Genomic DNA, 27,325 nt, shown 5'->3' on the forward strand with positions numbered 1-27,325 from the left:
AATGACAAAAATGACAAAAATGACAAAAATGACAAAAATGACAAAAATGACAAAAATGACAAAAATGACAAAAATGACAAAAATGACAAAAATGACAAAAATGACAAAAGTGACAAAAATGACAAAAATGACAAAAATGACAAAAATGACAAAAATGACAAAAATGACAAAAATGACAAAAATGACAAAAATGACAAAAATGACAAAAATGACAAAAATGACAAAAATGACAAAAATGACAAAAATGACAAAAATGACAAAAATGACAAAAATGACAAAAATGACAAAATGACAAAAATACAACAATGACAAAAATGATAAAAATGATAAAAATAACAAAATGACAAAAATGACAAAAATGACAAAAATGACAAAAATGACAAAAATGACAAAAATGACAAAAATGACAAAAATGACAAAAATGACAAAAATGACAAAAATGACAAAAATGACAAAAATGACAAAAATGACAAAAATGACAGAAATGACAAAAATGACAAAAATGACAAAAATGACAAAAATGACAAAAATGACAAAAATGACAAAAAATGACAAAAATGACAAAAATGACAAAATTGTCATTTTTGTCATTTTTGTCATTTCTGTCATTTTTGTCATTTTTGTCATTTTTGTCATTTTTGTCATTTTTGTCATTTTTGTCATTTTTGTCATTTTTGTCATTTTTGTCATTTTTGTCATTTTTGTCATTTTTGTCATTTTTGTCATTTTTGTCATTTTTGTCATTTCTGTCATTTTTGTCATTTTTGTCATTTTTGTCATTTTTGTCATTTTTGTCATTTTTGTCATTTTGTTATTTTTGTCACTTTTGTCATTTTTATCATTTTTGTCATTGTTGTATTTTTGTCATTTTGTCAGTTTTGTCATTTTTGTTATTTTTGTCATTTTTGTCATTTTTGTCACTTTTGTCATTTTTGTCATTTTTGTCATTTTTGTCACTTTTGTCATTTTTGTCATTTTTGTCATTTTTGTCATTTTTGTCATTTTTGTCATTTTTGTCATTTTTGTCATTTTTGTCATTTTTGTCATTTTTGTCATTTTTGTCATTTTTGTCATTTTTATCATTTTTGTCATTTTTGTCATTTTTGTCATTTTTGTCATTTATGTCATTTTTGTCATTTTTGTCATTTTTGTCATTTTTGTCATTTTTGTCATTTTTGTCATTTTTGTCATTTCAGACATTTTTGTCATTTTGCTCATATTTGTCTTTTTTATTATTTTACCATTTTGTCATTTTTGTCATTTCAGACATTATTGTCATATTTGTCATTTTTGTCATTTTTGTCAATTTTGTCGTTTTTGTCATTTTTGTCATTTTTGTCATTTTTGTCATTTTTGTCATTTTTGTCATTTTTGTCATTTTTGTCAATTTTTGTCATTTTTGTCATTTTTGTCATTTTTGTCATTTTTGTCACGTCGTTTTGCGACCTCATAGAGTTGATCAAATGGGTTGGAAACTGGCAAAAGACATGAAGAAGAAAGAATTAAAAGGAGCTAACGATCCCAAGGTTTTGATTAAACGAACAATTATCAACCATTTTTGTATCACCCTTTCTGCACGAGGTTTTCCCTATTGATTTTCTATCCTTTGGCTAGAATCCATAATGAACCACGATCATGATATAGAAGCAAATTGTAAGCAAAACTTTTTATTTCACCAATGGTCCATTAGTAGTTTTTCTTAAGCAAATTTGGAAAGAAGTGAACAGATGTTTATGTCCGCATTTTGAAACTTTTAACCAAACTTTGTAACCTTCTTCAGAAGTTTTTCGGAAAACTTCTAAAGACTTTTTGAAGGAATAACTGATCACTGGAATTCGTGATAAAAATTCATACACAGCTTCGGCAACTACCCAAGGTTTCCGGAGAAATTGTGTGTTTCGACTAAAAATTTTTTTCCTGACTTTCTGTGATTTTACTCAATTTTTTTCTGACTTTCTGTGATTTTACTCAAAAATTCTGTGACGGTTTTCTGTGATGTTTTTTTTTTTCATTTATTTCATTCATAAGTTATGTCAAATTGCGGCTTTTTTACATTTTCTTTAGGAAAGTTTATTACCGTTACCAATTTTATCATATTTTTTCAAATTTAAAGATAATTATCCAAAATTTATGTGACATAAAAAACTGAATTTTGAAAAAAAAAGTCCAAAATTTGAAAATTCTGTGTAATCTGTGAATATTTCTAAAATTCTGTGTTCTGTGACACAGATTCTTTGATGAAAATTGGCTCAAATTCTGTGAAATTATAGATTTTTCTGTGATTTCGGCAACTTTAAAACTACTATGATTTGAAAATGTTTGAATGCAATAACGATGAACTGGTTAGATTTATCTTATTTTTAAGGAGTTTCGAACTATATTAGACACCCATAGATCTTTTTTTTTTGTTAGCAGATCTGTACCTACAATTAAGTGCGATTTTGAAGACTCTCTTTTCTCAAACTTCTCATGGTTTTAAACCATGGTTGCCAATCAATATAAAATAGTTTCACTGTTCACTTTTAACCTTAATTTTTTCATTTTGTTTAGAATCTTCGGCGTCTTCGGAATCACAACTGTTTTGGGATCAAATCTTGGCAACGGTTCATGTTGAGCTGAGTCGATTTGGGGTCGTTTTTGTATTTCTCAAAATCAGAGATTTTTTTCAATGCCGAAAGACATATGTATCTCTATTCGCCAGCTTTAAACTTGTTTGCTTTAAAAGATACGAAGTTGACTGAATTATAGTCAAGGTTGCTGAAATCACAGAAATATCTGTAAAATCACAGAATTTTGAGCAAATTTTCATCACAGAATTTGTGTCACAGAACACAGAATTTTTGGAATATTCACAGATTTCACATTTTTTTTTTGTCAATTTTTGTCATTTTTGTCATTTTTGTCATTTTTGTCATTTTCATAATTTTTGCCATTTTTGGCATTTTTAGCAATTTTGGCATTTTTTTCAATTTTGTCATTTTTGTTATATCCAAACAAAAATCACAAAAATGTAAAAATAACAAAACTGACAAAAAAATAATAAAAATTACTTTAAAATGATTAAAAAGACACTACAAATAACATAATTGACGAATATTTCAGAATTCAAGTTTCAAATTTTTAAAATTCAAATTTAAATTTTTAATTTCAAATTTCAAATTTCAAATATCCTATTTGTTATTTCAAATTTTAAATTTCTGATTACAAATGTCAGATTTTAAATTTTAAATTTCAATGTTCATATTATAGATTCAGATTTCAGATTTTTTATTTTAAGTTCCAATTTTGAAATTTCAAATTTCAAATTTCTAATTTAAAATTTTAAATTTCAGATTGAGATTCCAGATTTCAGTTTCATATATCAGATTTATGGTTCAGATTTATGATTAAGATTTCACATTTCAGATATTATGATCACAGTTCATATTCAGAATTATATTGTGAATTCAGAACTCAGATTCAACTTTTAGATTGAATATGAATTAAATATGATTTAGATTTCAGATTCAGATTTCCAATTCAGTTCAGAATTCTTCCGCTATGAATCTAGCACAATTGTAACTTTTTTTTTATAAAATATGAATCGAATTATTATAATCCAAGATTTTTATTTTGTTGGATATATACGGATACGGTTGGAATAGATACGATTATTTTCAATCAAAATCAATCGAATTCTACCAACAGTAGGTACTCAACTTGATTGATTTTTTTATTCACAAAGCGAATGCTAATCAACTGTCGCAGAAATTATTCCCACAATCGACCTATAACCGATTCATAAAAAGTAAAAAGAAAAAAGTCGAATGGAAAACCAACAATAGAAGAAAAAAAACCCACTCGGCAAAAGCAACCGAACGCAAATAGAAGAAGAGCTGCCCCGGCCGGAGAAAGCAAATAAAGTCCTATCAAAAGGATTATTTCAGGTGCCTCTTCATCTCCCCGTGGGGGCGCAAACAACAAATTGGTTCCGTCAGCTGGGCTCTTGGTTATGCATGGCAAACGCAGAGCCGAAGAGGCGTGGGGGCGGAGCTTTGGAAGGAAATCACCCCCACGCCTCTTCAAGTTACTTTTGAGATCCCACCATCATCTAGGGGGGGCCTCGTGTAGTAGCTTTCAATGCCGCCACCATCGCAGCCGCATCGAGAGTGCTCTCAATCCTAATTGGATTCCCGATTGGTGGTTTTCCGTGGAAAATACTACCCTTTCTTTTAAACTTTTTCTGCATTTCCGGTACGCTGCGTCCGGCTCTCGCTGCTTCTGGTGTCAATTCGAAGTATTGTATTTGGGGCGAGAGTTTCTTTGTTTAGCTGTTGCGAAGGATTGCGGTTTTTGTGGCTTTTCATAAGCCAAGTTTACATTTTCATTAGCAATTAGTATTACTCGAAATAATTTGTTAATGGGGGTTGAGTCTATTTAAATTTGATTTACTCACTTCAACTGAATTATTAGAAATCTTTTAAATATTAAAGAAATATTCAAATACTAAAGATACGTTCAAATGTCGTTTCGCCTGTTGCCTACCTATCGGGCGTTTTACATCAACGACATTTACAAATATGTACACGCGCGCGGTATGGATGGAGTGAAATCATTGGCCTGCACTATCTTCATCGCAACACACAGACGACACACACATACACATCCACGTCCGGGAACGCTCGGTCTTGAGGGAAATAAAAGTCAACCGATGTTTATGAACCATGCGACCGATACTTTCGTTCGTTCCTTGTTTAATGGGGTTGCTTCTGCCTTCTGTCGATTCATTTTCTGTTTTCTTAAGGTCACGTGATGTGACATCGCTCACATGTCTCGCGACTTGATATTTGTACCGCGAATGGCATAAAAAAGAAGTTCTGATACCGGTTTTTCGATATCAATTTATTATCTTCATAAGTTTTTATCGAAATATCTGTATCTGAACTCACGGTGTCTTTTTTTGTCTTTAAAAAGAAAAAAAAAATCGAAATCTCTGAAAATTGGTCTCATTGTAGGAGCGACCCTCCCCTATCCAACACACTAATCAGGAAAAATTTTTTCTTGATTTTTGTTTTGAAGATTTGCAAACAAAATACACGAGCCAAATTTTCAAAGTTTCGCTGATAATTTTTCGTAAAAACTTCAAATCTAACATGTTTGAGTTATATATGATTTTTTAAGATTCCTTCAAAAATAAATAATAACTTTAAAAATTTTGATGAAAGTTATTTGTAGTAAAAAAAATTGGCGAAAATGTTAAATTTTCAAGAATACTTTATAATCAACGATTAAAATTATCTACAACTAGTCGTAAAAATAACTGGCAACACTGTAGCAAATTTACAACAGCGTGAATACAAATGATCATTTCTATCGATGACAGAATGTAGTATTGAGTTGAGTGATGAAAGTTACAATTTAATCATTCTACCATACAATATATTATTGCTCCCTGGAAAAGCCATACGATTGGTTTTCAAACTCGAATTTTATACGTTCCAAAAATGTGACGAGGTTCTACGTGATAGCAAATAATCTATTGAGAATTTAAAAAAAAATACAATACTGAGTGTTTGCTAGTTCTCACTTTCTATGTGGCCGTCTTTAGTGAGTGTTCTCTCAGATTAGGAGAAAATGTTCTGCTTTTTCCAGTTCATCAAACGCGTTCTGACAATCTACGGTGATTTATATAAATCGAATTATGTACTTACAGCACTCTTTAAACTAGAAATTTGACGTTGAAAGAATATTCATGGAAACACATCACTGTAACAAAACTCTTTCAAAGGTTATTCCGCAAGCAAACAGTGCACAAATTCAATGATTATCAAAACAGATATAGTGTCTACATTTTTTTCCGAAACCTCACCCTAAGCTTAATTTGGGATCAAAACTTTAAAACGCGTTTTCTGGCATTTAGAAGTGTTTTGTCGGGATTCTGAGCTTAATTTGGGATCACAACTTTTAAACGCGTTTTCTGGCCTTTAGAAGCGTTTTTTCGGCATTCTGAGCTTCATTTGAGATCACAACTTTTAAACGCCTTTTCTGGCCTTTTGAAGCATTTTTCCGGCATTCTGGGCTGAATTTGGGATCACAACTTTAAAACGTCTTTTCTGGCCTTAAGAAGAGTTTTTTTTCGGGATTCTGAGGTGAATTTGGGATTACAACTTCAAAAAGCCTGTTCTGACTTTTAGAAGCGTTTTTTTTCGGGATTATGAGCTGAATTTGGGGTCACAACTTAAAAACGCGTTTTCTGGTCTTTTGAAGCGTTTTTTCGGGATTCTACGCTTTTTCTAGCCTTTTTGACGCGTTTTCTGGCTTTTAGAAGTGTTTTTTTCGGGATTCTGAGCTCAATTTGGGATCTCAACTTTAAAACGTCTTTTCTGGCCTTTAGAAGCGTTTTTTCGGGATTCAGAGCTTAATTTTGGATCACAACTTTAAAACGCCTTTGCTGGCCTTTTGAAGCGTTTTTTTTTCAAGATTCTGAGCCAAATTTGGGATCACAACTTTAAAACGTGTTTTCTGACCTTAAAAAGCGCTTTTCCGGGATTCTAAGCTGAATTTGGGGATACAACTTCAAAACGCATTTTCTGGCCTTTAGAGGCGTTTTTTCGGGATTTTAAGTTCAATTTGGGATCACAATTTGAAAACGCCTTCTATGGCCTTTAGAAGTATTTTTTCGGCATTCTGAGCTTAATTAGGGATCACAACTTTAAAACGCGTTTCCTGTCTATTAGAAGCGTTTTTTTTTCCGGAATTCTGAGTCAAATTTGGAATCACAACTTAAAATTGTGGTTTCTGGCCTTCAGAGCGTTTTTTTCGGGATTATGAGCTGAATTTGGGATCACAACCTTAAAACGCCTTTTCTGGCCTTTAGATGCGTTTTTTGGGATTCTAAGTTCAATTTGAGATCACAACTTTAAAACGTGGTTTCTGGCCTTCAGAAGCGTTTTTCGAGATTCTGAGCTGGATTTCGGATCACAACTTGAAGAGCCTTTTCTGGCCTTTAGTAGCGTTTTTTTTCGGTAATCTGAGCTTCACAACTTCAAAACGCATTTTCTGACCTTTTGAAGCGTTTTTTTCGGAATTCTAAGCTTAATTTTGATCACAACTTTAAAACGCGTTTTTATGGCCTTTAGAAGTGTTTTTTTTCGAGATTCTGAGCTCAATTTGGGATCACAACTTTAAAACGCCTTTTCTTGCCTTTAGAAGTGTTTTTTTCAGGATTCTGAGCTCAATTTAGGATCACAACTTTAAAACGCTTTTTTGGCCTGAAAAGAGTTTTTTTTGGGATTCTGAGCTTAAATTGAAAGATTTGCAGCCAGTTTCCAGATTGATAACATGGGACACAAACATTTTATACGATGAACGCTCGTTAAACTATTATGAATACATTTCTACATATGGCTACTCTGGAGCTGGCAGTACTTTTCCATAACGCATTTTTTTTTTGTTTACGCTTCTATCATATTTCTCTTTTGGATGGGCTTGTTTGAAATAATGTATTTTTTCAGCAACTTTGGAGAACAATTTCACTCATTTACACAATAGTTACTGTCAGTAGAGTGATTTCTACACTTTTAGTAGAATAAATTATACTGAATCTGTATGAACACGAACGTCGTTTTGCGACCTCATAGAGTTGATCAAATGGGTTGGAAACTGGCAAAAGACATGAAGAAGAAAGAATTAAAAGGAGCTAACGATCCCAAGGTTTTGATTAAACGAACAATTATCAACCATTTTTGTATCACCCTTTCTGCACGAGGTTTTCCCTATTGATTTTCTATCCTTTGGCTAGAATCCATAATGAACCACGATCATGATATAGAAGCAAATTGTAAGCAAAACCTTTTATTTCACCAATGGTCCATTAGTAGTTTTTCTTAAGCAAATTTGGAAAGAAGTGAACAGATGTTTATGTCCGCATTTTGAAACTTTTAACCAAACTTTGTAACCTTCTTCAGAAGTTTTTCGGAAAACTTCTAAAGACTTTTTGAAGGAATAACTGATCACTGGAATTCGTGATAAAAATTCATACACAGCTTCGGCAACTACCCAAGGTTTCCGGAGAAATTGTGTGTTTCGACTAAAAATTTTTTTCCTGACTTTCTGTGATTTTACTCAATTTTTTTCTGACTTTCTGTGATTTTACTCAAAAATTCTGTGACGGTTTTCTGTGATGTTTTTTTTTCATTTATTTCATTCATAAGTTATGTCAAATTGCGGCTTTTTTACATTTTCTTTAGGAAAGTTTATTACCGTTACCAATTTTATCATATTTTTTCAAATTTAAAGATAATTATCCAAAATTTATGTGACATAAAAAACTGAATTTTGAAAAAAAAAGTCCAAAATTTGAAAATTCTGTTTAATCTGTGAATATTTCTAAAATTCTGTGTTCTGTGACACAGATTCTTTGATGAAAATTGGCTCAAATTCTGTGAAATTATAGATTTTTCTGTGATTTCGGCAACTTTAAAACTACTATGATTTGAAAATGTTTGAATGCAATAACGATGAACTGGTTAGATTTATCTTATTTTTAAGGAGTTTCGAACTATATTAGACACCCATAGATCTTTTTTTTTTGTTAGCAGATCTGTACCTACAATTAAGTGCGATTTTGAAGACTCTCTTTTCTCAAACTTCTCATGGTTTTAAACCATGGTTGCCAATCAATATAAAATAGTTTCACTGTTCACTTTTAACCTTAATTTTTTCATTTTGTTTAGAATCTTCGGCGTCTTCGGAATCACAACTGTTTTGGGATCAAATCTTGGCAACGGTTCATGTTGAGCTGAGTCGATTTGGGGTCGTTTTTGTATTTCTCAAAATCAGAGATTTTTTTCAATGCCGAAAGACATATGTATCTCTATTCGCCAGCTTTAAACTTGTTTGCTTTAAAAGATACGAAGTTGACTGAATTATAGTCAAGGTTGCTGAAATCACAGAAATATCTGTAAAATCACAGAATTTTGAGCAAATTTTCATCACAGAATTTGTGTCACAGAACACAGAATTTTTGGAATATTCACAGATTTCACATTTTTTTTTTAAATTTTGTACGTGTTTCCAAAATTTTAATTTTTGATGACAGTATAAGTTTCGGATTTCTAAGTTAAGATTGGAAAAATGTTGTAGGATTGGAATGTTAATTAGTTTTACTCAAGTGAAATGTAAAAAATACCCAATTTTTCATGAATTTTAAACCAAACATAAGAAAAAGCGTCACAGAAAACAATCATTGAATTTTTGGATAAAATCACAGAAAGTCAGAATCGCCAAAACATAAAAATTTTTCGGCAACCTTGATTATAGGACCGATTTTAAGCACTTCTAGAGATGCTCGAAATCTACGGATTTTCAACATTTTCTACGGATTTATTACGGATTACCCAAAAAATTATAGGGATCTGCGGCTTAACGTAAAAAAAACGATCATCAAGTTTCATTTAGCCAAAATCAGTACATTTTTTGTTTTTCTTCAAACCTACGGATTCTAGTGGCTTGCATTCTGGCAACGCTGCCTCTCGGTGTACATTGTACGACAATAGAAAAATAATGTCCAAACAAAAATAACGCATGGAAGTGTAATAATTTTTTTTTGCCAATTTCAAACCTCTGACCCGTTTTATCTTTTTCAAGATATGCCTGATATTCAAGGCTAACTTATATTCTTCCTTATTTTTAATTCCCATGTTTTTCTTAATAAAAAGTTCTGTTAAGTTTTAAAAATTTGAAAATAGTGCAACAATAGAGCGAATCAGTAAATAAGAAGAAAACCAAGCTGAAAAATACCTAGAGAACAGTGAAAGCTGGCAACTCTATGTCCCGAAGTGATTTCACAGTTTCGTTCGGTATCCGAAATGAGCATTAGACCATTATTTCTTTTTTTATATGGTGTTCCGTCTCGCGTCATAACCGGATGAAAAATATTCCTTAAAAATGCTTTTGATGAATTTTTGACGATCGCCGTAGAATACAGAAATTTGGATGTACACAATATTCATAATTCCCTATTTGATTAAATAGGCGTTTTTGAGATAAACTAATTGATTATCCTTTATTCAAAGCAAGATTGAGATTTCTCTTAGGTATTCTGTATAACGCTTAAAAACTAGAATTCCACGTTGTTTAAGAAAATTCGATTTCTATAATATTCTATCAATCAAGAACACAATTGGGCTACTGATCTTGAAGATTTCAGTTATTAGGATATTTTTGTTAAAGCACACCAAACTTTATTATCAATGCCTTAAAAATAATTCGAAACTTTAGCTTGGGTTAATAATATCTTTATCTTTTATAGTTGATCAATCAGAAAAGGCAACAAAAATGAAACATCTGTTAGTTTTGTTCCAAAGAAGCCTGTATTCCCGTGGTTTTAGCGATCTTCGAGAATATTATTTAAGAATACCATTTTTTAGTGTTTCCAAAAATATGTACAAATCTTTTGAATGGATTTTAAAAACATATCCTAGAATATAGAAAAATAGAGCTATTAGAGAAATCATATTTTATTTATTTATTTATGATCAAGTTTATCAAATTCACGAAAAAATACCAATTTTGTTTACCTGTGCTAGAATTATGAAATATTGGTGGTTTTTCTAAAGCTAGAGAACAAAAGGTTTAGTCAGTTATCAAACATAGCAAATATTAAACACTTTGTTTTGTAAATATCTTTTGAATTCATCAACGGAAATTGATTAAATTTTCAGAGAAGCTACCTTTTAATGTTAACAATTGAACAGTTAAGATTTTGTTAACGTTCTGTTAAGCAGTTTCTGAGATAGCGTCCAATGAAGGAGTTTTTTGACTTTTATTATATAATGTATACTATGAACCACTTTTGTTTCTTGTAGCTTGACCTTCAAAATTACTCAAAATATTTAATTTGGTCGAAGTTATTGCAAATTTAGCAGATTGTCCTCCTTCGGCACAAAAACAGTATATTTGATTTTTTACCCCTCCGCCACAGTTTTGGCGTAATGGCACGATTCCGGTCCAACCAAAACGGAATATAAAAATTGTGGGACCCATTGAAGTGGTATGCAGGGAAAATGGTTGCATTTGGAGACAGTTTTCTTTGTATATTTAGCCATTTATCGTGTCAATCGTTATGAAACATTGACTGATTTGCAGCTACCACAGATGGTCAGACTCCTCAAGTACTATACATCAATTTTTTTTCTTCCTTGTTTCTCTCCGTAAAATCCAGGCGAGATTTATAAACTAAATGTTTTTGGCTGGAAATCTGCCAGATGCCCACTAATGAGTTCGTTTAGCTGTCAATTAAGAAATTTTTCAAATACTACCCACTGTTCCAAATATTTTGCTTACGATTTGACCACCGGATTTAGTTTATTTTACTGGTAGGCAGCTTTCCTACCTTGTAGAAATAAAATCAGGTCTATTTATTAGTCAGCTTGACGAACCAGTCAGAAAAATTCACCTTTTTTTATCCCTTCCCCTTAAGAAATTTTCGGATTGCGCTTGATTCGCTTTATTCAAACTTAAGCTCACTGTTAAATCCTGCTCACGGGTAGGACTTCTAAACGATTTACCATATGAGCTTTTGTCAATTAGTTGATTTTCAGCTGTTTTTGGGTCTCCCACTAAGAATTTCTAGGATTTTTCTCCATCCTGCCCAAAAACAATTTGTTAGATAGCTTCTGTATTGGACGCTTTCTCTAAACCCACTTTACAGATTAGCACCAAATTTTGCAGACGCACACATTACGTAACCAGGTTGCTTCACTAGAAAATTTCATCAATTTTTATCCATGCATTTAAGAGTTATTCACAAATCAATGTGCTGCATTTCTTCCGAATATACTCCTTATTACCGCAATTTTGAAAGATTGGCTCACCTTTCAAACCTAAAATTGTTTCACTGAATTGAAGTCATCTCACATGTTTTCAATTTAAAAAAAAAAATGTCTACTTTTTCGGCACATAATCGATGTTAGGAAGTTTTTGTTCGGGCACATTGTAACATTTGAAAAGATTGCAATCTTACGTTACATAAATAAAACGAAATTATAATAATATGTTGAACTAGAAAGAATTTAAAATCTTAGTTAGGAAAACTTGGATTTTTTTAATGGCAATCCGCCGGCCACCCTGTGAAAATAGTATACGGAAACCACTTGGATGGTGTTCGCGGCATACCACTTTATGTCATTTTTTAAGTTTATTGCAAACGGAAAATTTTCAACGATGCAAATATTGCTCTTTAAGCAACAGCACAAGGTAATCTGGTCGACTTGTTTCGATGTAATTTCCACAGTTGGGTGCAAAGATCACATATTGATGGCTGCACAGTGTTTCTTTAATTCATCAGTCGTCAAAGTGATGTCAAATTCTTGATAGGAACAGATGATGTTACTATATTTGAAATAATGTTCTGTGCTAATCATATGATGTTTGAAGATTTATTCAAATTTAGTATTTGCACTTGTCAATCAAACTCAAACAAATAAACTTTGTAAAATTGACATTTTTTTTTGGGCAAAAATATCAATTCAAGCACCACCCCATCGTGAATCGCCTCAAGCAGCAACCATTCGTCTAAGTAGTATATCACTTGTTTGTATCAGGACCATGTAGCAGTAGCACGGCGGTCCCCCCATTCTTCAAGTATCGCCCGCATGTATGTAGCTACTACTAAGAGTCTTTCTTAGTGAGGAGTGAGGAGACATAATTTTTGCCGCTCCCAAGTTATTCTCATACCTTCAAACATTCTGTCTGAATGGACACGGACCGGCTTGCCACCTCTAGCAAGCTAGCTAGTAACTAGATTTCTTTCCTCGGTTCCCTCCAACTTTGCTCTTCTTAGAGACTAGAACGACTTTGGTACGTACGACGTGTGCTACAAAGAAGTTGGTGCGCAACATTCCAACTTGTCAGTCGTTTGGCGCGTTTCTTGGTGAAAGCAAGTTTTCTGGCTCCTGACTGCTGAAGGTCTGGTGGTGGTTCTTGGAAATTGTTAGGCGACCGTGACAATTGATACTGTGTGCGGCAATTGACTAATTCGGCGGTTTTTGGCGGTTGATAATTTGCGGTTAGGCGCCCAGTGGTGGTTCATTAAAAGATTTGGCGACAGTTTGACGCAAATTCGTATGGCTGGAAGAAGGCTCATCAATCAATTTTTTTGCTTTCTTTGTTAACTAGAACGGCTGACATCCGTGCTTTCAATTTCGCAAACTAAATTGGCAGTGAAATTGCCCCTCAAGTGGATGATATTCCTCTTCATTTGTGTAGGAGTGCAGCAAATTTTCGAAACAGAACAAGCCCTTTGGTTAGGCCTCCGGGTTCAGGTTTACCGCAGACTAATTGAATTAGTTTGCCTCGGGAAGTTGTAGCAGTTGGGCAACAGTTGGGCACGTAAAAAAGTTCGGTGTCCTTTCGGGTGTAAAATTCCAGTGATTTTGGTATCCCCAAGAACCTGTAAAAGTGTTTTTTTACTTCGCCGGAGGGTGTCCACCCCGAATATTTTTATTAATATTTTTCGAAGAAACCCATCTTGTGGCGGCCGGCGGCCGTTTTCAAAAGTGAATAACCACCTAAAAATAGCGCCACCGTCTCTTGAGATTTCAAAATATAACCTCTCTTGGTGTCGGCCAAGTGGATGCGGGAAACGGCCAAGAAGTGTTGAGTCTGTGCGCCATTAGGAAAAAAAAGTTTGTGTGCTCCATAAGCAGCCAGTCCTACAATCCGGAGAAGTGGCTAGGAGAAGCGTCGAACCACTTGTCCTGTTGTCATTAGGGTTCTCGTCGTTTGTACACCCACAATTTCAATGACCGACTAGCTCTAGAGAGAAGATTTCTCCTTTCAACCCAGAAGAAGAAACATTATTGGTGAAGTGTTTGCCCTCTCGAAGAAAAAAAAAGCAAACCCACGAGCCGGCGGCAGATATTTTTCACCAAAGGAAAGTGCAATCCCCGGTTATTCTAAGTCGCGTGTGACGTGCGGCGGCAGCTGTTTTGATCACATTCACAACACCTCTGAGGAAGGGTACACACCGAGAAATTCCGGAACAGAAATATGGCCCAGGTTAGTTGGGTAACGGCGAATCACGCATCTTCGTGATCACTGGTTACTTCTACAATAATCTATTTTTATTCTCTAATAAATCGTAACAAAAAAAGCCGGTCACTGATTAGAACCAGACCCGGCGATAGTCAGTGACATATGTGTTTAAGTCAATTTTCACATTTGTGTCCCCTTTGGGGCAGTGGCAGCTTGAACATGGTCGGTTTAGTCCTATCCAAACAAACCCAAACCGGGAGGGACCCCACTAAGCACAGTCACAGCCAGTTTGGATTTTATTTATGGAAATGGACACAAATGGAGGAGTGAGCTTGATTTGATCACACTCATCTTTGTCAACTTACATTGAATGGCTCGGTGCGGTGGATGGCGTGTAATTTGTACGTGAGCAGCACTATTATAGCTAGTCCTAGGTTGCCCACAATCTAGTGGAATGCTCTTTTATTGAGGGACAATTGAAATGTGTATTTATGAATTGATGTGATTTTCATTGATGGAAATTGGGTGACAATGGCGTTGTTTTGATTTACCTGATAGACAGTCACATTGGCAGATGCAAAGTCACGATATTGAGTGTTCCGAAGTTTAGACGACTTCGGGTTGTACGAGAGATCGTATTTGTTTAAAAATTTTATTTGATACCTTAAAAAATCATGATTGATTTTTTGTTAAATGCGTTTTTACAGGGCGAGTTATGTAAAATTACAGGAAATTTGCATAAAACGTGCATGGAATTTTAGCTCAGGCAACCTTTTGTCAACTTTGTTCATAATCCCGGGTTAAAAAGTTAACTGTACTATCATGCTTTAAACAAGTACCGGTTGGAAAATCGTCTTCGACTACGTGTAAATTTACACGCATTTTCATGAAAATATCTCTTAAAAGACGTATGCATATTTACATGCCTTTGCATTTAAATATTGACCCTACAATTTATTCACACTGTATTTTTTTCAGTTTGTGAAGGTTAAAACTATCCTGATAGCTTATTATTTATTTAAAACCTTTTAACCACCCGGGTTATTCGGGTCTATTGATAGATTTAATGTTTTGAATAAAAATCGCTTAGAAAATTTATTTGAAATTTTTGAAAAATTTCTCAAATTTCTTTGAAACTCTGGACCGCAAGAAACATGAAACATAAAAACCAGGCTTTTCCCCTTAGTATTACTTCAAATCCATTTAATACTTTTAAATGCTTTTTTATTATAGATATTTGTAGTTGAAAGTTCATTTAATTTTACCGGGTTGCAATTTGCAATACTTTTCACCGTTGTATCGAAAAGTTACTTAAAGTAAGTGTTGCTTTTGTGTAATATAACGTAAAAGTAAAAAAACGGCAATTCTTCTTGATTTTTATTGTGAAAAATTCTGTTAAATAATCACATGTTCTCCTGAAACATGTGAGTGACTAAAAAAAAGACTAAATTCTTCATTTTTTGTTGGAGAAAGATATTCACAACATCAAACAAAATACTCCTTCTCAACATAAATAGATCTGTTATCAAACCTAATATTCTGAGTTCATCTTGGTACATCTTCGTACCTGAAAATTATCACATTTTCAACGGTGACGGAAAGTGTTAGAAAAACATGAGATATCAAAGAAAGAAAGAACGTTAGCCGTAAATACCAGAAATTTTTCTAAGTTCCTGGAAAATTTTTAAACTATGATTTATAACTAAAATTTCATGAGAATCATGGAATTTTGATTGAAAAAAAAAGAGCTTTTCTTTTCAATAACTTTAATTTCTCAGGGTTGTTAGCGAACCGGGAAAACCGGGAAAAACTTTGGAGTTTCATCTTTTTACCGGGAAACCGGGAAAAAACCGGGAATTTTGGCACCTCACTGGGGAAACTGTCATGCTTGAGATTTTTTCACGGAATTAAAAAAGTATTTTGAAAATTATTTCTCAATTTATGAATAGTTTTTGACAGTCTTGATATAGATTCATCTCATAAACGCTTATTTTCGTTCATTACATTCAACAAATTGCGGGGCAATATAAGATCTCCGCAAGTGTGCTTATACTCACAAGCATAACTCCAATGTTATAAATTAAATAATGAAACTATTATATACAACTATTATATACAAAACTAACTACAGTTGAACCTGGATAAGTGAGAATCCAAAAGACTGCACATTTTCTCTCGTTTATATGTCTTATGTAAAAATTGTATCGAAAAGATGCTCCTGTCGAAATCTAAGGTCTTTACCCTGATACAAATTAATATTTTACATTCAAACAATTAAAGTTCAGCCCTGCCTTATACACGATTTTCTATATTTTCACGAATCTTTAGTTCAAATGACTAGGGCACTACTAAATTTATTCATTGGTTTGTATAAAAAAAACATTTTTTTAATGTCTTTGGATTTCCATAAAAAAATATAACTGAATCCAGAAAATAACTAAATATTTTCCTGCAATCTTTTAAGTTTTGAAAGACAAATCCCCAATCAAGTTGACAAGCTGATTTGATATTATGTTTCGATGTATTTTTTACGCATTTCTATATAAAAACTATACAATTTTTTTTTCTAGAACTCTATGAAAATTCTTGATAATTTCGCAGTGGCGGAAAAATGCTACATTATAGTTTCAAGATCAATTGACCTCGATTTTTTTTTAAAAAATACTATTGAAATTGTGGAGCAAAACAACGAATAAATGCCGATTTAGTTATATTCGTTTAACACTAGAAAGACCGCACCCGTCCAAATAGCTGGTTGGACACTTTGTTTGTTGAATATCTTTTAAACACTACGCTCTAAAAATTCGCAAAAAATACGACTTTTCATGAATTTTGAATCTTTACAAAACTGTGTATTTTTTCTTTCACTAGCTCTTTTAATAAGCGAGAAAAATTTCGCCATGGACACTCGGACCGTGACCAGTCAAAATGACTGGTAAAATTCACAACCCTATAACTCAAACAAGATAAATTTTTTTCGCTTGCTTTTGGTTTCATTTGCAATCTACATTCAATACAATGAACCTTAGTTGATTTATGGTGGGCAGGAGTGTGTCATTCGTAAAGAAATTAATGATTTTCGATGCGAAGTCATGAGAATTTGTAGAAAAAGTTCTCGGATTGACCGCTGTGTGGCGCTTCAAACAGTTGACTCCCAATTTTTTTAGTCCGTTTTGTTGCTCAACTATAATCAAACTTTCTGTCAAAATTTGGCGAAATTTCATCAAGATTTGTAAAAGTTGTGTTAGATTTAATACATGTCCATCGGAGAAATCGAGTAGTAACTAAGAATTGTGTACTCATTTATTTGAATTTGAAGACATCAGCTATGAAACTGAATCATTTAAATAATATTTCAACATGAGTGCACGGAATATTTTTCATATGTTGGATATCCACCATGGGTGCACGGATACACCGCAGTTTCTTCATAAGTATGTGTTCACTTGCATTCTTCGATTATTAGGTTCGACAAACTTCCAATGGAAGTTGACTTACAGGTATTCCGGCACCTGTGTATATACCTGGCCAGCTGGCAACTGATTGAACATTCTAATTGAACGTTCTTATTATAAGAGGAAACACATCTTACCTGTCGGCAACTTATGGGGTTTGAACCCAAGTGTTTTCCTGCCGATAACGGGAATCGAACCCAGTACGCCTGGCATACCTAGACCAGACTCGCGCCAGCCTATCTGATAAACCACATCGGCGCTAAAATATTTCAACATGGGTGCACGGATTGGCTGTAAATTTGCCGTTGGAAATTATATAGAAATAAATAGTTTTCAACTTGCTTCAGAACACAAAACATTTTTGAGTTAGATATGATCGGTATTTGAAATGCAATATTGATCAATCAAAAAACTTTTAAGGAAAAACAAATCAACGTGTACATTTGTCAATGTTGATTCATTATTTTTATTTTCACTGTTTTCCGTCGCACGACATAACTTGATGCATATACAGACCCCGTTCGTTTTTGGCAACATGCCCGAACATTTTGTGCTGCCAAAATCGAATGTTGCCAAAATCGAACGGTTTTTTTTCTAATTTTTTTTTTCGCTTATTTTTACAAAATTACTTTTTTATTATCATTAACGTTATCTTAATTACATTTCTGACAATTTTTAGAATTTTTAAAGTTTTTTTTCTCATGTTTTTGATGCATTTTGCACTGCTTTTGTTTTGTTTATAATCAATGTTTTTTTTTTGTCATTTTTGCTGTATTTTGTCATTCTTCATCATTTTTCAGTTGATTTTGTCATTTTTACTCTATTGTTTGTATTTGTTTTTGAATTTTTTTAGTTTTCCGTCTTTTTGTTATTTTTAGTACTTAATAAATTTTTAAATTTTTTTTTGATTTTTTTGTTGTATTCTATCACCATTTCTGAACCTAAGAACGTAATTTTGGTGTTTGTCAAAATTTTATTGGTCCTGTTATAGAGAAAACTAAAAGGTAATGTCGCTTCTAAAAACCGTTCGATTTTGGCACATGTGCCAAAATCGGATGTTGCCAAAATCGAATGTTGCCAAAATCGAATGTTGCCAAAAACGAACGGAGTCTGTAATTCCTAATATTCACTCGGTCCATGGTAACCGTTTTCCAATTTCTTGAATGTTGATTAGATCTTATCAGATAAATATACGATTGCAAAAACCTGTTTTTAATAATAAATAAATAAATTTATTATTTCAAGATATGTTTAAAATATTTTTTTTCCGGGAATGAAAAAACGGAACTTAAAATAAAAATCGTAATTTAAATCATTATGTCTCAAAATGAAAAACATGGTTTCGACTTTGGTTTAGTTAAGACTTGTAAAGATGCTTTTTAAAAATTTGTAAAAAGCCCAATATTTGATTAAAACGCAGTGAATCCGTGCACCCATAGTGAAAAACCATGTATTTAACACAATTTTTCATTTGAATCTACATATATAAGTCTTTATTCTTTACATTTAGCATGCAAAAAAAATCATTTTGGATGAATGGCGGTGAATCCGTGCACCCACGGTAAATTGCTCTACTTATAGAAAAAGTATGCTTCAAAACCTACAATATCAGGTATAATTTATAGGCAACGTGTTGAAAAATTTCAGAGCGGTGGATGCTAGAAAATATCTTCTAAAACAAAATTGAAGTGAAACCGTGCACCCATGGTCAATACCTATAGCCATTTAACATGATTTTATAATTAAATTGATAATGTGTTTAAATTTTTTGATAATTATTTGAAATATTCATTTTATGACATACACGCATTTGCCAACTATGCGAAAATGAGGTGATTCCGTGCACCCATGGTGAAAAAATATTTCCATTTTATAATAAAAATGATGTCGATTAAATAACAAAATAATTTCAAAAGAAAAAAGTTAAAAATATTATGATAAAAAAAAATTTCCCTTTACCAGTCATTTTGACTGGTCGCGGTCCGAACAGGTATATTCAATTTGCCGGTCCTTCTAGTGTTAAAAAAAAAATGAAAACCTGTTAGGTAGGGGGAAGTGTTCCTATATGCGCATGTTAGGTAATATGCGCATACAGCCGATTGGCGATATGGCTGGAGATTCATCATATCTAATTAGTGCAGTTTGAGGGTAATACGCTTTTAACACATGGCATAATAAAATTAAATTATTATATAAAGTCGAAAAAATTTAAAAATTCAAACAAGATTTTTGTCAGTTTTTATATAATATATTGAACTTTAATTATTGTGCATACAGATTCTGTGAACAAAAATTTTAGTGGTTTTTCTTTCTTATTCATCTGGAAATCGGAAATTCAACAAATCGAAGCTTTTGGCAAAGTTGTAAATGATAAGATATTGGAATAAGAGACAGGTTCTGAATGCCCATATCAAGGTAGGTTAAATGCCTATATCAAGAAAAATAGATTAGTCTTATAAATTTTTTACTCTCTACCATTTAAACATGAAATCTACGCTCAAATCACGATCTTACAGTGAAAAAAGAAGAACTTCCTACTGATCCTGTTGGGGGAAATAAAAATCCTTAGAGCAGTCCTTTTGTTGTGAACAGCTTAAAGCTAAAATACATAATTTTATTTAGCGTGATTTAGAGTAATAAAGATAATCGACTTACATTTGGTCTACTACCCACGGTTTTAGAATTTGCTTAAGTCAACTGGCCGATTACAATGAGGAGAGTTTTTCTGTTTGTTTATACCTGGTAGATTACAGTTATACAGTTAAATTATTGTACTGATAGTTAATTAGTTTCGGTAACTCACGTGAGGCATATATTATAAGAATCTGATTGATGTCTGCATAGAAATGTGGATCGGACACTGAATGCGGCTAACACCTGAGGTGCAATTTTAGATTGAAGGTTTTATAAATATCCAAATGTTAATATTTTTCAACTCACGTTAGGTTTGCTCGAGTTATTCACTTAGATTCAGCGTATGGTTGAAACGAGTAATGAGAAATAATGTATATAAACTTTTCTATTAATAATAATTTTAAAGCCCGATTGGCGGAAAACTATATACGTGATCGTTCAGTAGATTGCTTTTTTTCTTTTTACTTCCGTTCGTTCTAATGATCATGGATCTTTGACAGATCATCGTTACTGGCCTTTCTCGCCAGGGTTCCGTTAGGCGTTACGTCCACCAGTGCTCCCAACAGATCCCCGACCCGTAACCTGTCCCGGATTACAATTCGGAACCAGAGTTACCTCCAATTTCCGGCACCGCTAAGTTAGCGACTCCTCGTTTGAAGACGCCTCCACTCGTTCTGACCATGACCTGACGAATACGACCATCCTTGGATACTATCAGCTGTTCCACTACTCCTCGAACCCAGGCCTTACGCTTTGATCCTTCCACCACATAAACTAAATCACCCTCCCTAAGCGGCGTACTTTCGATGAACCACTTGGAACGTTGATTAACAGTCGGAACGTATTCCTTAATCCACCTCTTCCACAGTTCATCTGCAAGTTGCTGGGATCGTTTGAAAGAGTCTCGAAGAGCTTCGGCTAGGTTGGTTGGGTATACAACTTCCTGTGGTTCGTTCGGGTTTGCACCTCTCAGAAAAGTATTTGGACTCAGAGCTTCGCATTCTGAATCAGAAGACACATCAGTGAGGGGGCGGCTGTTTATTATATCTTCGGTTTCAGCGAGAGTGGTGAGCAGAATTTCATCGTTGAGTTTACGGCCGTCGTCCAAAGCTGCTATAACACTTTTGACGGACCGGACCATCCTCTCCCACACCCCACCCATGTGAGGGGTGGCCGGAGGATTGAAATGCCAACAGGTTGTAGCATTTGTGAATTCGTCAGCACAAAGATGGTCTATCGATCGAATTTGTTGCACCATTTCCTTGCTGGCGCCTCGAAAATTAGTTCCGTTGTCGGAAAAATACTCCGTAGCTGGGCCTCGACGACTGATAAACCGCCGAATGGACATGAGGCACGACTGAGCAGAAAGGCTGTGTGCAACTTCCAAGTGAACTGCTCTTATCACCATGCAGGTGAACACGACTATCCATCGCTTCTCTCTGCGACGTCCAACGGAAACTTCTACCGGCCCAAGGTAGTCGACTCCAACAAACGTGAACGGGCGTCTGAACGGGGTCAGTCTTTGAACAGGTAATGCCGCCATCCTGGGAATTCTTGGTTTACACTTGCTGACCTTGCAAAACACACACGCCTTCTCTATCTGCTTAATTAGCGAAGTCAGACCACTGATTGAAAATCTCTGCATTACTTCATTTTTCACAGTTGCCCGGAACCCATGGCCATACCGTTCGTGATAGTGTCGGACAAGAAGCGCTGTTACTCCATGACATCCCGGAAGAATAATCGGAAATCGGAGATCAAAAGGAAGAAAATCGGCATTTTCGGATCGGCCTTCCATTCGCAAGACTCCTTCGGAGTCTAGCAGAGGTGTAAATTTAAATAAAGGACTCGATTTATCCAATGGAATCCAATTAGACGGAGGATTACTCAAATTTTTCTTAAGAGTCTTAATCTCGTCTCCAAATACCTCACCCTGTGCCACCATGAAGATGATGTTTTCGGCACGTCGGTGTTCGGACTGTTGCAACGGAACCAGAACTGCATCATTTTGCCTTTTCACAAGCTTTTTAAGGTTTTCGGTGGCTAGGATGGTTTCGATGGGTTGGCCTGAACGTTTCCGTCTGCAGTTTGAGATGAAACGAAGTACGCTAGCAACAGTTCTCACAGCAATGTTCCACTTTGAAAAACGAGTTACGTCGATCAGTGGACTGAGCAGTTTAATTTCATGGAACAGGTGCGTGGCTCTAACTTCAGCTTCTGTGTTTGGAGACGGCAGATGTTGTGGAGGCCAAAAGGAGGGTGGTCGATAAAGAAAGTCGGGCCCACGATACCAAATACTATTAGCAGACAAATCTGGTGTGGGACCACGTTTAGTCAGGCAATCAGCTACATTTAATTTCGATGGTACGTAATGCCAATCAGAAAGCTTTGTAAGACTAAGTATTTCACCTATTCTGAACCCCACAAAGGGTTTATACTTTCGTTGGTCGGACTGAATCCACGAAAGTACCGTGCGAGAATCCGTCCAATAAAAGGTTTGATCGACTTGAAGGGAGTGGTTATCTTTGACGACTTGTGCTAGCTGCGACCCTTGAACCGCAGCTTTTAATTCGAGTCGCGGAATCGATAGTAATTTTATTGGAGCAACTTTCGACTTTGCCATCACCATAGCACATTTGACGGAGTTTTCAACAACGATTCTAAGGAACGCAACGCTTCCAAAGGCGTTCTCACCAGCATCGGAAAAAATATGTAATTGGATGGCGCCAAACTGATCAGACGGAGTCGAGCCAAAGTAACTTCTGGGAATTCTAATGTGTTTGATCGTGGCGAACATCGAAACCCACTGCTGCCATTTCGCCAACGTACTTTCATCGATCAAATCGTCCCACTCGCAACCGGTTCTCCATAAATCTTGGATTAACATTTTTCCCAACACGGTGAGCGGTGCAACGAGGCCCATGGGATCAAAAAGAGACATAACAGTGCTGAGGATGTTTCTTTTTGTAGGTTTATCTTTGGCGATAGAAGTTGTGCTCATCGGAGCCGAAAAGGAGAATTCATCCAAATGAGGATCCCAAGTGATTCCCAGAACCCGTTCATATTGTGTTACCTTATGGAGATGGAAGTGTACAGCTTCGTCATTGCCGGTGGTTCCCAAACCTACGAGAACTTCTGTTGAATTGGATGTCCAGTTCGTTATCTCGAATCCGCCATTCGAGTGGACCAACCGCACCTCTTTCGCTCGTTGGACCGCCTCTTCTATTCCGTCGAAACTGTCGTAATAGTCATCGACATAATGGCGGTGTATGATGGCTTCGGCAGCACCAGGGTATCGATCGGAGAACTCTTGGGCATTTCGGTTCTTTACAAATTGGGACGAGCAGGGGGAGCAGGCAGACCCGAAGGTGGCTACATCCATCACGTACACTGTTGGCTGTTCATTTGGAAGGAATCGGAACAGGAATCGCTGGGCCTGTTTATCAGCTTCCCGAATCCGCAGTTGGTGAAACATTTCACGTATGTCGCCGCCTACCGCTATTCGTCTTTCACGAAATTTGCTGATAACGGCAGGCAACGACGTGAGAAGATCAGGCCCTTTCAGCAAACAGGAATTCAGTGAGACTCCTTGTACCATTGCAGCGGCGTCCCATACAAGGCGCACCTTGTTCGGCTTTTTGGGATTCTGCACCACGTCCAAAGGAAGATACCATACCGATGATGGATCTGTATTCAACAGCTCGGTGTTCGTTGCTTTATGGCAATAGCCTCGGCTTATGTAATGCTGTATCAGCTCGACTACTTTCTGCTGTAGGTTCTTTCGGGTTAACTTTTTCTCAAACGATTTCATTCGTTCTACCGCCATAGAGTAGCTTTCCGGAAACGATGGTTGGCCTGGTTTCCAAATCAGACCGGTTTCGAAACGCTTACCTACTCTAACGGTAGTCGCTTCTAGGATTTCACGAGCCCGACGAATGTCTTCAGACTCGATGAATTTTACAGATGGTGACGGAAGTTCTTCCAGCGCATATTGGGCTCCCAACAAATCATGGAGCTGGCGATTTGTGAGCGGTTCGACGTAGTGATGATGCAGACGAGAACTGGTATAGCTCTTTACCTCGGGTCCATAAATCGTCCATCCTAGGACGGAACGGGTTGCGATGGGTTCTCCAGGAGCACCTATTCTGGATTCCAATGGTGCAAATAGGTGGAGATTGTCTAGACCCATGAGAATCCGAGGAACACTGATACCTGACATAAAAACAGGCACTCCACGTAGATGGCGATATCTATCGACGACCTCTTGAAAGTCTATTTCTTGATCCGGAAGCTTCAACTCGCCAACAGTATGCGCAGGGGCAAGTTTGAACTTCTTGTCAGAGCCAGGGGCTGAAATCGACAAATGAATTTTCATCGAAACTTCTTCATAGCGCTTGACGTCGTTAGTCCACGAAATAACGAGAGGTTCGTGAATGCCTTTGGCTCCTAGAAAATCTGCAACAGAATTTTCCACCAGCGTCGTCGACGCACCTTCGTCGAGAAATGCCAGGATTGGAATCGAATTTTCGCCACAATAAAGTACGATTGGCATCATCCGGAAAATAATTCTACGGATAGGTTTTACCCGATGGTACGCTGCAACATGGCACACATTAACTGCTTCCTCCATACAATGCAACAATGTATGGTGACCTCCTTTACAGTTTCGCACGTCACAACGACCTTTGTACGTGCACTTGATTTTCCCATGATCGCAGAGGCAGATACGACAGAGCTTCAATTTATCGACCAATTTAAAGCGCTCACCCAAAGAGGAGGCAGCGAAATCATCACAGAACCGTAACTTGTGATCGGTTCTTTTGCACATAGGGCAAGGTTTTCTGGAAGTGATGATGGGACCTTTTTGCGATGACGAAGCGATCGGGGAATCTAGTTGAACATTGTGAGCATTTACGTGTTCTTTCTTCCGAAATCGATGTTGTGGACTACTGATTGGGGTTCGTTGTTCCCCGCTAAAATCAGCAAGTTCGGAAACCTCGGAGACGAGCTCGTTGATAAAATCGGTAAAAAGACGAAGAGATGGGCCTAGTCTTCCTTTTTTGTATCGTATCCACTCCAATTGGTATTCCGAAGGTAATTTGTTGACCAATTCCGCAACCAACGACGGGTTGCTCAGATGGTCCTGAAGCTTGGCTGCTTGAAGGTGGTCGCAAAGTTGTTTGACGGTAATTCCGAAAACGAGGAACGTTTCCAGACGATCAAGACGTGGAGCTGGTGTTCGTCGTACTTTCATCATTAGCGACTTGATCAGCTTTTCGGGATTGCCAAACAACTGCCGCAGATCTTCGATGACGTCGGGAACCGATTCTGGCAAAACCGGCTCTGGACTGCCTCTTTTGCGAGGCCTTGCAAGCTGTCTTGCAGTCGTTTTAAGTTGTCCGTATTGGTGAAACCACAGGAAGCGGTTGTGTTCTCATAACTGCTTATAAAAAGCGGCCAGACTTCCGGTTCTCCACGGAAAATTGGAAGATGTTTTGAAACCCCTTGGCGGGCAGCAAGTTGGTCCTTCGTTGGTCCTGTAGTCTGTACGCGAAGCTGAGATTCTAACCCAGTGTGGTTTCTGCGCTCGATGATGTTCCGAATTGTGTTCAATTCCTCGGTGGTCAAATCCGAATGATTTCTCGAGATACCCTCGGCGGGCATCGAGACTTCTTCCTTAGGAGTGATCGCCTTGAGAAGTTCTTCTAAAACACTCTCAGTAGATGCAGCTTCTGTTGGCATCGTAATCCGGTTCACGGAAGTTCCAGCTTCGTTCAGCGGGAAAGACGGTTGAACTTTCTGCTCGTGTTTTTCCAGCAGGTTTCGAAGAAACTCAGTAGATGAATTTTGGTTATGTGCTGATGGTGGTTTCGAACCTTGTATTTGGAGAATCGGCTTCTTGAACGCTGAGCCTGTAGGATCACCCGAAGGATTCACTCTTAAAGGATTCGCTGGTGTATCCTTCGAGGAGTGCTGAGAATGCGTTGGTTTCTGATAGGTGGTGGCAGTGGTACGTTGCATATCGTTAACTCCATCTAACCAAATCTGGGTTTTATCTGAACCAGCAGGGTTCGGGTCCTTCGATTCGTTCTCGCTATCTTCTTCGTCGTCTTCGTATTCTTCAGCCAGTTCTGCTTTCATCCGTTTGAACTGGTCGCGGAGTTGTTTTTGACGGATAAGATAATCCTTCTGATCAGCAAGTTCCTTTTCAAATTGTTGTTTTTCTTGCTGAAGACTTTCTTCCATCAGTTGTTGCTGTCGTAAACGTTTCATTTCCAGCAACTCCATACGTTTACTATGGATCATTTTTTCTTCGAGAAGCTGTTGCTCGATCGCAAGCTGCTCCTGTTCCAGGATTGCCAAGGACGCCTCTAGCGACATAGTTCCGTCCTGGCTTTTACCTACATCCGAACCGGTTTCGCTTCTTGTGCCTATCCTTTTGGAAACGGTTTTCTTCGGTTTCCTTATTTTGGGCACATTTAGAAGATTGGTGCACTTTGAGCAAGTCCAGGGGACATTTTTAATGGCATCTGTTACCCCAGCGCATTTATAGTGACACCAGAATTGGCAAACGTCACATTGCACCATATGGTCGGCGTCGTCCGATTCGTCACACATCATGCAGTTTTTGTCGCCCGAAGCACTTTCAAGTGCCATCTCCTGATGCAGGGTTGACTCAGCCATGTTGAGGTTATGTTCTCCCGGTAAGAAGCAAATCTTTAAGTTTTGTTGGGGGAAATAAAAATCCTTAGAGCAGTCCTTTTGTTGTGAACAGCTTAAAGCTAAAATACATAATTTTATTTAGCGTGATTTAGAGTAATAAAGATAATCGACTTACATTTGGTCTACTACCCACGGTTTTAGAATTTGCTTAAGTCAACTGGCCGATTACAATGAGGAGAGTTTTTCTGTTTGTTTATACCTGGTAGATTACAGTTATACAGTTAAATTATTGTACTGATAGTTAATTAGTTTCGGTAACTCACGTGAGGCATATATTATAAGAATCTGATTGATGTCTGCATAGAAATGTGGATCGGACACTGAATGCGGCTAACACCTGAGGTACAATTTTAGATTGAAGGTTTTATAAATATCCAAATGTTAATATTTTTCAACTCACGTTAGGTTTGCTCGAGTTATTCACTTAGATTCAGCGTATGGTTGAAACGAGTAATGAGAAATAATGTATATAAACTTTTCTATTAATAATAATTTTG

General features: G+C 36.1%; 1 protein-coding gene across 5 annotated transcripts in view; it reads left to right on the top strand.

Annotated features, from left to right (window-relative positions):
• The window catches only part of LOC129757556 (cAMP-dependent protein kinase type I regulatory subunit), a 196,907-nt gene that overhangs the window by 109,385 nt on the left and 60,197 nt on the right, over positions 1 to 27,325 (top strand). Inside the window, exon 1 of one of the 5 annotated variants that reach the window (XM_055754831.1) lies at positions 12,882 to 14,040. The exons of the other annotated variants lie outside the window; for them this stretch is intronic. Coding sequence (XP_055610806.1) covers positions 14,032 to 14,040 — 9 coding nt within the window. The 5' untranslated portion in view covers positions 12,882 to 14,031. Of the gene's footprint in view, positions 1 to 12,881; positions 14,041 to 27,325 lie in introns of those variants that run through there. 5 annotated transcript variants of the gene reach the window in all.

This window comes from Uranotaenia lowii, chromosome 3 (assembly GCF_029784155.1).
Source record: "Uranotaenia lowii strain MFRU-FL chromosome 3, ASM2978415v1, whole genome shotgun sequence".
Taxonomy (NCBI): Eukaryota; Metazoa; Arthropoda; class Insecta; order Diptera; family Culicidae; genus Uranotaenia; species Uranotaenia lowii.